Source organism: Wasmannia auropunctata, unplaced genomic scaffold (assembly GCF_000956235.1).
Source record: "Wasmannia auropunctata unplaced genomic scaffold, wasmannia.A_1.0 LD336026.1, whole genome shotgun sequence".
Taxonomy (NCBI): Eukaryota; Metazoa; Arthropoda; class Insecta; order Hymenoptera; family Formicidae; genus Wasmannia; species Wasmannia auropunctata.
Window position 1 is genome coordinate 3,205,960 of NW_012026864.1, and position 12,201 is coordinate 3,218,160.

General features: G+C 38.9%; 1 protein-coding gene across 1 annotated transcript in view; it reads left to right on the forward strand.

Moving 5' to 3' along the window:
- The window catches only part of LOC105452879 (phosphatidylinositol 4-phosphate 5-kinase type-1 alpha-like), a 30,490-nt gene that overhangs the window by 16,314 nt on the left and 1,975 nt on the right, over positions 1-12,201 (forward strand). Inside the window, exons 13-15 of the mRNA XM_011694408.1 lie at positions 4,362-4,569; positions 5,357-5,571; positions 7,504-7,604. Of these exons, the coding sequence (XP_011692710.1) occupies positions 4,362-4,569; positions 5,357-5,571; positions 7,504-7,604 (524 nt within the window). The remainder of the gene's footprint in view (positions 1-4,361; positions 4,570-5,356; positions 5,572-7,503; positions 7,605-12,201) is intronic.

Below are 12,201 nucleotides of genomic sequence, written 5' to 3' on the forward strand. Positions count from 1 at the left end.
GTTGCACGGTTCTCCGATCATTCGACTTCTCTCATCCGGCTTCTCTGTTTCTCTCTTTTCGCCTGTCTCTCTCTCTTTCTCTCTCTCTGTCTTCCCATCCCGCGCCATCGCGACGCGACACGCACGCGACCTCCCCCGTTGAATGACCCTTGGATGACCTCGTATACGACCACGCAGCAGTTAGCTCACCCGATCCTGCGATCAGCGCGGCGAACGCGGCGGCCTCGGTGCCGATCGCCACCTCCACCCCGGTTAACCTTGCCGCCGGTCCGCTGTGCCCGCCCCCGTTGACCTTGGCCGCCGGTCAAGTTCCGCATCACGAGCATCCGCCCGGGGCAGCCGCCCCCACGGTCAAGGTCACGAGTTATCCGGCCGTGCTGAAGGGTAGAAGCGCGGCCAGTCCGCCGAACCCGAACCTGGTGCCGTCCGGCAAGGTCCCGCCGCCGGTGCCGCCGCGGGGCACGGGCGCCTCGAGGACCGGCAGGTCCTCCGAGGATCACCGGGCGGCCGGCACCGCCGCCTCGACGACGTCGTCGATGACTTCCAGCCGAGGTGATGAAGCAGCCATAATCACGAGATACCGCTTGCATGACAGTTCGTGCGACCTGCACCATCCGCTCCTACCCGACCATCCCTCCACCTCTATCACCACCGCTAAAACCGCGGCCTCTACTATCACTGCTGCTGCTACTACTTCTACTAAAGCTACTTCCGCGACCTCGAATGCGTTGCATGCCCGTACATCAGCATCCAATAATACTTGTCGCGACACGCGACATCGGGAAGCCTGGCCGATGGACTCGATTCAGCGTTGGCATATCCAAGAACTCGACGAGGACGAGGAAGAATTTGTCAGCGTGGAGAAGGTCGAGGATGCTTATATCATCAAGACCAGCCTGCACCCCCTCAGACCGGACAGAGGAATTCGCCGATTCGATCATTCGAAGGATTCCCAAACTGACAATCGTAAAGTCCCGAAGAAAGATAGAGAGATAAGAGGCGACACCAAGACAACGGATCATCTAGCGAAGTTCACGTACTTCTTAAATCCAAGCTCTCGAGCCGATCTGATGAACTACAAGATGTCGCGGAAGGACAAGAAACATTCTGAGACATATTACGAGAGAGTAAAGAGAAAGCAGAAGAACCTTGAAGCGTCTATCACAACGATCACGACGATGTCGCGTCGTCACAAGTCAGTGGAAGGTGCGAGAACGCATCATACAGACACGTCTCATGCGGAGGATAAGCCTGCTGAAGAATGGGCTAACAATAAGCAAAAGATCATAAAATTTGTGTCAATTAAAAAAGACAGCATTTTGTTGCAAAAAATTCGAGAGAAATCTAGAAGGAAGAAACGAATTGCGCCGAAACCGTCGACGAAGAAACGAACATCCGAAAGGGAAACTTTTAATGGAAATTTAGCTGAAAATGAGAGAACAAATATAAAGAGAGAGGGTGAGAAATTGTCTTTGAGAGTGAGTTCTTCAGAAAATAAGAGTGGTTATCGATTTCAAAAGAAAAGTAATAAAAGTGACACAGATTTTACGAGCGAAAAGAAGCGATCAGCAATCAGATGTGATGAAACGAAACAGAGTTGTTCTTCCAGAGATAATAACTATCTTGATAAAAAAAGGGACATCTCTAAAAATATAAATGATGAGCAAGAATATAACAGAGGTGAATTCAAAGGAATTTTTGCAAATAGCTATCGTGTTGAAACTGAAAAAAACACGGAAGATAAGATAGTTTGTGAAAGGATTTGTAAATTTGGTCGACCGACTAATGATGGATTAAAACGATATAAAAACGAGCCTTCGGAATTCGACTGTAGTCCTGTAGAAGAAGAATTTTCATTTGATAAGATTGAGATGAGTAATCCGAGAGATGTGAATCGAGATAAGTTGCCGAATACAATCAAGAGAGAAGAATTTATATCTTCCAGCCTCGACGATATTCGAAATAGGAATGTTGTAAAATCTTCCGAAAGAGTGAGAACCTTCGAGAAGATTAAGATGGACGTGAGAGACGAAACAAAGAACGCATCTCAGAAAGACATACATTTGGATACTTTGGATTACGGAAATAAAATTAAACGAAAACTTGTCCTGCCTGCCAATGAAATTCGATTGAATCGGGAGGAAGAAAGGATCGTGTTGAAAAGAAGACTAAATATCGATGCCGAACATAAGACACGAACGTTTAAGTCACTTTCGAGCGGCCACGATTTGTCGTTTAATCCGGAGTTTGGAATGCTAAAGCCGAATGTTTCCTTCTTACATACTTATCGAAAGACACGATCGTTCACATAAAGATAAAGAAGACTTGAGTTACTAATTTTAGATCGTGAAACATAGTACATTGGTATATACAAACAAGAAAGAGAAAGCGACTTAAAAGGACATTAATAACAATCGAGAGTCTTGATGTCATCGGATCTGATAACGATTTTGCGTAAACGATAATATATTAAATTTTTTTCCGAACTTGTAATCTTATGAAGGAGAGCCGCAGCTTCCAGCCTTATAAGGAAGAACTACAGCTTTCATCTTTCTTCACTGGACGCTTGTTACGTAAAATGTTTTTTTGACCCCTCTTCCATCATTGCTGCATGACACAACACGAGCACGTTGCAATTATTTGTTTCCCGCATATCATCATCCGATCTCATATCTCGGATAAACTGTGATAAACGGTATTTTCGGTAATCGCAAGAATTATCGGAAATGATGGGCTACGTTAACTGTTAAATGTTCCGACCACCTTTATTAATAGACACCGAAGAGAGCAATTCTGTGTTGATCTAATAATAATGTCTTTCTGATGTCTCTTTTCCACGTCTGCGACGTGTCAAGTCGATTTAAGACGTCGATGAGGTATCGTTCGTACAGCAAAAATCGTTCTTGAGTTCTCCCCGCTTTATTGTGTAAAATTATCGTTACGTTGTGTGATTGACGTTCCTATTTAGCGCTTAAGTACCGTTCGAGTTTTATTAGAAACTGCATGCAGAATTTCATTGCCACCAACGAGTGAATAAACGCAACGTGTTTTACAGGAAATGAAATTTCGCTTATATCGCGTTATTATTCGCGGAAGAATATTTCTCTCTCTTTTTCTCTCTCACTCTGCTTTTGTTGCTAATTTACTTCGCGTAATCCGATATCCGTTCATTTAATTAATTGCGTTTATTTACCTTCTAGTCGTACTGTGCTATTTAATCGTATATATCGAGCCGTTTTGAAGCTTAATAAATTGTCTAGTAGTAGAGGATGTTTGTACGAGTATATTAATGGCGTTACAATCGCATCATACATAAAATTAAATCTATTCTACATTCTCTAATTAAATAATTTATGTTGCACTTTTTTGTAGATACATATAAGTGAATAGTACTTATAACTTAATCTAACTTATAACTAAAAAACTTATAATCTCCTTTCACTTAAATCGAATTTGCTTCTATCAATTTTGAATACAGATGCTTTGTATTGATATTTCCAGCATTTTTAAAAATGCAATATTCTTAGGTAAATAATTATTATATCATGACGTAAAAAAAAATTTGATACGGCAAGTTGTCACTGACTGCCTCTTTAAAAATGTTGGAAATATGTATAATTTTACTCTGCATAGTTTTCGCTACACCATCGCGCTTGGAAATTTTACATAATTATCGTTCTCCTTGTAAATATTTGCGAAAGTTATTCATCCTAAATTATTTATCCAAAAGTTATTTGTCCTAAGCTTCCCCAGTCATATATACCAACAGGCAGAAGAAATTGATTCATTGCGGAATTAAAGGAGAAGTCATTACTACTTTAAATGCACGTGTCAAAAATTCCGAACGATTAAATTGATTTTAATTTAAGCACTACAATTGAATTCGCATATAGGATGGTTTGGAGCATTTGTCGATTTAATCTGCATAAATGTATAAAATTAACAAATGATAGATATTAAGTTTAAACCATCTTGTATGTTGAGAATGTCGCAAATTTTTCTTATAATGCTTTTCAAGTTGTCAACAAATTAAAATTGCAACTTGATGTAATAATAAATATTGCGAAAGAAAAAGAAAAGTTCCTAAATTTTTCAAATATCTTTCGCAAATACGAAAAGATATATCAGTATCTCTCAAGAAATATATTTATCTTAAAATACTATAGTGTCGCGATTTGAGGATAGTAAATTTTCTGCCGAACATGTGTCGTCTTCGTAATAGCATATATGTGTAATTATTAGTAAACAAAACTTTTGTCTCATCCATCCTCTGCCGCCATTTCACCCCTGCCTATTATTTCAGCGATTATTCGATATGCGCGTTGTATTAATTAGGGCTAATTGTAGTGCGCTTTTTGTAGGTGGCACCCTTCCTTCCACCTGCTCCACCCCGCCCCCGCCCTTTGACGATGCAGTCCGCTCGAACGACCAAACCCTGGCTTCCGGTGGTCATCCTCAGCAAGGCAGCGCGACCCCCATTCTCACGAGCAGCCTGTCCTCTGCTCATTCCAAACAGAATAAGGTTGTTCATCACGTTACCCTCACCAAGACGTATCACGACACTGTAAGGTGAGTACCTCGCTCTTTTGCCCTTTGAATCACTAATCATTGACAATTTTAAAGTACCTCAATTCTCAACCAGTAACGAAATCAAAAGAAGAATTATTATTCGTCATTTTGTATGTTCACACGAATACACTAAAATTAGCCAACAAATTTAATGTAGAATAATTGCGAAATTTTTAATGAAGGCATCCAACTAAGAATAGATGTTACTGATTGATCCTCTCTAAATCCGAATTATTCACTGATGAAAAAGTCACTGATTACATAAGTAACACCTTGCATCGCTAATGAATAAACTAAACACAGCCGAAGCTGCTGTGGAATTAACGAAAACAGCGAGAAATCCACTGATTTGTCAGAGATTATAGCGATTATTCACTTATTTATTAGCGATTTCTGAGAGACAATAAAGTTGAATTGCACTGATTACCAGGACATACTTGGGATTGATGCATTCAATGAATAACTGTTGATAATCAGTGACTATATCCACTGATTCAGATTTACAATTAGACATGCAATTGTGTGATAAGACACGTACACAGATACGTCTTTACACTGCTTGAACTTTTTTTTTCAATATTATCTATATTTAGCCTGAGATATATTTTATATGCTTGTCTTCGCACTTCGCACGCATCTAAACAAAAACATTTTTTTCTTTGCTTTATCACCGGCAACCTCAGGAAAAGGAGAATGTTAGTATTTGATTTTAATTTAATCACACATGATTACTCGACTCCCTCACGGTCTGTCGGCGTTAAAACGTGACGAATGAATTTATCCTCAGCATATCGGACGTGCATTTGGAGAGCAGCGGTAGCGGCAGCGGCAGCGGCGGCAGGGAAACCAAGTCGTCGCTGAGCGTCGAGAGCGGCGGCAGCAGCAGCCGAGGTGGCGGCTGTCTCACGTGGACCCCGCCGGCCGGAAGTGCCGAGGGCTCGACGCCCACGTGGACCGAGGGCACGCCGTCCTTCACCGAGAGCTCCAGCAGCGGCGACATAGGTAAGTTTCTCTACGCGCTCAACATCTACTATGGCACCTGAGGGACACTGCCACGAGGACTCCTCAGCTCCTTCTGCTGGTACCTCCCCTCTCTTCTGTCTCTTCGGAACGTTCCAACGAGGAGACACTCGTGCGAGAACGAACGTAGACGTTGTGTTGATCCTCGCGATTCGTTGCCGAGTGTTAACGTAGATCTTCTAGATTTTCTAAATGAATTTTTTTAGATTGTTGCCTTTTTTGCGAGAAGAATTTATGTCAGGAAAGTTGAATCACTTTTCCAGAATTATATCACGTTGATTCTATGAATCTGAAGCTGTTTTTATGAGTCTTTTTTTATTTTCGATCGATGTAAATTAAATGGTGTAACAGAGTCAACAATATTAACAATCATGTTGGCGGTAGAATTTTGTATATATCTTGTTAAATGTTAATATTATAGAATTATTAGACACTTGAACAGTTTGTGCATTGAATGTTCAGTTCATGAAAGAATTTAATGCTTCTAAACGTCAAACATCATTTTTTAAATAAGTTACATATCTACATATACATTATCCTCATTGATTTTCAAATCATATATCACAATGCAATTAGATTAGTCAGATTATTACATTCCAATGTCAATTCGACAAAAATCTTTTTTACTACTGAGAAAAAATCTATTAGCAGAAATTCTAAAATCTTTATTTACAACGGAGTTAACTTGAAAACATAAGATTTAATGTATAAATTAATTAACATATCAAAAAATTTAAAACGTAAAATAAATTAAAAGTTTTAATTTGATCTATATAACATATATAAATATAGTTCTTTGTTGATTTTTTTACTATATTTTTTATATTTATTGTTATAACATTTTTTGAAATAATGATTATTAATGTCTCGAAATATATACACATACGTAAAACGTATGAATGCGACGATTAAAAAGCAAAGATTTAACTTTAATGTTATTGCAATCAATGTTATTGTTGTATACAGTTGATGCTTCAAGATTGTTAATTAAATGCGAGAGAACACTATTTTCACTCAATAATTTTTATTTTATATAAACGAAAACGTTTTAGATATTACTGTTTACGGTAATTAATTGTCGCGAAAACGATGAAGCATATAATTTGATGCATTTCACGCGAGATTGTAACTCTCCAGTAGTTGTTTGCATACTCTATTTCGTGAATTAGTTACGACAGAATTACGATATCGAGAAAAACACGGAATCGAATAGAACCAGTTATAATTAATTAATGTTGTTCTCTGTCTAGCCCTGTCTAGCTAATTTAAATGAAGCTTTGTTAAAATGCGTATGAAAACTATGAAAGAGACAATAAAGGAGAAGAAATACCAAAACGCGAAACTTCACTCTCTCGTCACTCTTCATCGAATCCTGTCTACACGTTGATTTTATTTTTTTTTTATTTTCATCTGTATACGTTCTCTGATCTTCGAGAATTTCTTAGGATCGCTGGCAGATAAGTTTCGATCTTTGTCTATATTCTTTTATCTCTTCTCTGTCTTTATATCTTTCTCTATTATTGGCTCACACAAGCAGCTAGCTTCACACGCTTCTTCTCATGCATAAACAACACAATTTCTCGAATTGCACGACGACGTTTCATGTTTCGCCTCAAAATTGCGAAACCTCGAGAAAGGGGAACAGACTCTGAACCGCTTTCTGTTTAAAAACTATTTATACAAAACATTTATACAGATGCTACGCATATGCTCTCGTGTAATCTTTCGCACTGCGATAACTATATATCCGAAGATTTCTTAATCTCTCTCACATTTACGACCGCTTTTTTTTCCGAATATAGAGCTAATTTGGAGATCACACTATCGCTCGAGGTACCTCTTGCCTTCCGTTAACGGTAATCTGCGAGGACCAACGATTATTTTTTGCACGATGACGATTAACGATAATTTTAGGTTGCCCGACGACGCCGATCAAGGGTAATCAACGTCAAGATGACGGTGGAAGGATCGCGGCCACTGTGGAGGAGGCCCTAGCGAGTCTCACGACTGAGATGGTAAGTCGTAATTCATTTCATTGACCGATCGGACACGAGAGGATACAGTTGAAGCAATGGAGAATCATGTATACTTATTTTATATTTAATATATTCCATGAAATCAGCAACACAGAGGGGATTATTAATTCGAGTTTTTGAAAGAAAAAACTCATTCAAAAAAAATAATATCCTTTTCATATTTCCTTTTTATTTTCAGTAATCCTATTTCTATTGATGTAATCTCACGAGTAGCTTAATGAGTAAATTTTTATCTACCAGGCAATTTCATTTAATTTATAATTTTGTTGCTATTGGTAGTGCATATTTCTTTTATCACACATTACAATAATACTATCATGATTGTCTATTGCCGCCGCTGTATATTTCCATGAACAGACGATTTATACGAGATGGTAAGCTAGCTATCGTCAGTGGCCGATTGATCGAGTCATTTAAACGTGTTTCCCCCCGAGTGACCGAGAGGATTACTGTAAACTGTATTGAAAATACAGATAGGCGACGTGTCGTAAAAGCCTATCGAACGGTAATTGCGTCGTCCTCAAGTCCCTTTAACGTCACCCCGTCGCCCCCAAAGTATTGCAGGAGTTTTCAGGATGAAACCGACTAATCGCAATCCGCATGGAGCGTCCTAAGCCGAATTTTTCACTTCTAAAAAAACATGAGATAGAAGCACGCGCACGAAAACTACGCCTACCACTGTCGATATTATTCCCGAGATGTTTCACACCGAGACAAACGCGTCGACGGTGCGTATTCTCCATTCTCGCTGCGCCGCGCGTTTTTGAAAAGTAAACAAACGCTTTATCAGGGCTGACGAAACGCAAAAGTATGCGCGTGAGGTGTACATGTCAGCATGATTTACGCTACGCGATACGTTTTTCGCTTCTCGAAGAATCGCGTCGAATATATATCGGTTTAAATACGGTTTGGACACAATTCTAATGTAATTGTTTTGTATAAGAAAAATAATATCGTATTAGACTCGCTTGGAGATCACGGAGAAAATGAAGTATCTCGCATAATCGTCTACATAACTCGTCGGTAGCCTGCAGAATAGTTGAAAGAGTATTCCGTCAATTTTGAGAGAAAGAGAGGAGAGAGACGGCCGAACGAGCTGCTCTCCTTACTTTTGAGGACAGGTCTGTCTCAGCTCTCATTAAATTCATTCTGACAGAAACGAACGGCCGCTTTGGAACGCTCCATGCGAGAGAGTCAGACTGTCTGAACGCTTTGTCTATTTTCCTGAATCAGGAGATACTGCAGCGCGAGTGAATTGCACGACCTCTCGTCCTCCTCCAATAATCTCCGTCACCTCGTGCGCAACGTGCTCTGTGGGTGATCTGCACCGCCGTATAGCGACAAATCTTCGAGAAAATGAGAGAGCGAGAGAAAGAGAGAATGAGCGACTGTGTGTGAATGCGAGAGTGTTAATCACGGATAGCGAAGTTTAACCCTTGACTGGTCGCGTTGGAGTAGGTCGCTAACTACACCGGGTGTAATTCAGGCTTTTAACGGTTGCATTTAATTTTTTTTATTTTTTTACTGCTGGCTATCGGTGTTGGTAGTTGAAAATTTCTCCTCGCAGGACATATAGATAGTACTGATGTGCTTTATTTGTGTTAAAAATCTGTGATCTTTTATTCTCCTCACGTTCCATCCTCTACTATCGTTGTCGTCGTCTCTAGCGGGTCCTCTTAATTTTGCTCTCGTTTTAACTTCCCGCTTGTCAATTATTCATACACTTACATTCTCTTAAATTGCTTACGTTCACTTAAATCTTAAATCACTCTCTATCCTTAGATAGAGAATGAAAACGATTAATTTGCAAATTGGAATTTATACATAAGAATATTCGTCGTTAATTCTAAAAGCCACTTGATCGCAAGACTACTTAAGGGTTAAAAATGGAGGGTGATACGAGTAGCTTCATCGAGGATCGAGGCGAATATATGATCTATTCTGATTCGAGATTGCACAAGGACTATCGACCATTCCACTTTGACGGCGCGTTCATGTTTTCATTCACTATATGAAACGTCTCGCTACTGTACTTAACGCGACTTTTGGTCATTAACGTGCGTTCGGTAGAGACATTCGTCTCGATCCGCGATTTCTAGCATTGTAATCCGTTATCAACATGTATATCTGTATACATAAAAAGTGTGGGCGATTATCTCACTCGAGGGTGCTTCCCGCTATGATGAGGGAACCCTTTCGATATCCTATGGGCATCCTTAAATCTTCCTGGGTATAGGAGAGTCAATATCATTATGGTTACGTAATTAACAAGAACGTGATACTCGTCGGCCTACAGTACTCGATAAAGCTTTTGACATTGTTCCAAAAATCAATTCAGGAAGTGGATCGAAATGCCATTTTTTTTCAAGGGAAGATTTTCATACGAAAAGTACAATTTTCTTATTTTCAAAGAGGACTGAAAATATTCCAATTCTTTTGACGTTGCACTATTCCTATTTCAATTGATATATATATATTTTTTTTTATTTTATTTTTTATTTATCAACGAAATTTTTTATTGGCCTAATAGAATACAACAAGCCGTATTACAGGCCATATATTTCTTTAAAGACATATCTATTATATAGATTTAAGATATAAATACGTTTAATTTTGTTTTTCTTTCTCGTGAAATTTCCTTTATCTCTTCTTTTTTAACTTCTACCGAAATCAATTTAGAAGAGTTAAATATTTTTATAATTCCTCAAAGCTTATTTTAAAATATAGGAAAATAAGAAAATACCAAAATATCCAGCTAAATGGAACAAATACGCGGAAAAATAATTTTGAAGATAATCATAGATAATGTGTCAAGGGTTGTAACCGACATCACATTTCTTAGGGATGAGGGGAGCTGTCAAAATGGCGTTTTGTCCACTTCCGGACGTTTTCACGCGTCTCCATTGTCCACACATAACTCAAGCGTCTTTTTCCTAATCGAGTCGTCGCCGTCGATAAAACTAAATATCGTAGATTTTACTAACACATGAGTGGGGGCCGTGCGACAACACGGGACAAGCGTCGCCGACATTGTTGAACGCATGGCGAACACGGGGAGCTTTGTAAATAAAGTATGCTTGCGCATAGTTCGGCTAGCAGAAGGCCCGCGCGATTCCTTTTTATTGCGAGATATATAGTTAGTGTTATGTATATCTATATGTGTCTCACGTTCTGTCTGTCACTGTATGTATCTATACATACACATACGTACGCACACGCAAAAAAGAAAACCCGTGCGTACCGTGTATACATAATTATAAATACAACGTGCTTGTGTATACTCGCAAAGGTAATGCGTGTCGAGTTGTTCCTTCCGAATTCTGATGAGCCTCGGATCGGCGACAAGCCCGAGAAAAAGCAAGAGACACATATTTTATATATATATAAAAGCTACGGATATGACCATTGCAATGTACTCGGTGTATCCCAATAGTCCCCAATCAGCGGACAATGTTTTTAAAATATTTATTTAATATTATAATATTAAATAAATATTTAAGAAATATTTTTAAAAAACATTGTCTGCTGATTGCGATCGCAACATATCAGAGGATTCGAGCAAAAAAAATTATTTAATATTTCGCGAAACGTCGTCCCTTCTCTCTCTTTTTCCTCAAAAGCACCTAACGTCAAATTTATTCCCAATTTACCTACAAGAATTTTTTTTGATTTTTCGCAATGCGATACTCCAGTTTCCAAACTTTTTTCCGATGCACGGATGAGACTATTTGTTTAATAAACATCGAAGTTATCAAAACGTGGTAACAAAAATGTAAAAATACATAGCAGATAACGCGCGATATATTCCGATAAGGGAGAAGATATTTTATTTTTAACAGAAAAAAATATCCAATACTGTAGGGACGTAGCGAATTCGCAGTAGAAAAGATTAAAACCCGCAAAAATATAGACTTCCTTGAAAATTCTCCGCCGCATATCCGACGTTCATCAGAATCGGGGTATACGAAAAGATGTTGCCACTTGCCGGTGCTGTATCATACATAATATAATAACACGACGCGCGATGTGCGTGGTGTCAGATCGAATTTGGCGAGGGTTAAGGAAGAAGGAACTTTTAGTGCCGTGTACGTACAATACCCCCCGTAGTAACAGAGCATTCAGATATGTAATCGCGTTGCTATAATAGTACGTGAGATTTATCGCGAACGTTTTGAAAACGCCAGAATGTTGTTCAATTATACGTATTACCATTATTATTATGAGAAACGCTTCTGAAACATGTCGGTGTAACATTTATGATTGGCGGTAAAATCTCACCGCATCTCGGTAACGGATCTTTAAAGCCTCACATCTCTCTCTCGAGACGTCTTTCTATTAGCGTACTTCTTTTTTACGCATCGCGTACATTCCATCGCGTATCTCCACGACATATTATCAATTGAACGCTGTTAAATCTATAGTATAATCAAATTTAACCCTATTTGAGTCGCCACTGCTCCTACTTAATAATATAGCTATTTTTAACTAAAACAATAGAGTTAAATAATTCAAAACAGTTCAAATTTAACCCAAATTTGAGTTAAATTCCATTGTTTTATAGATCGGAAGAGCACAC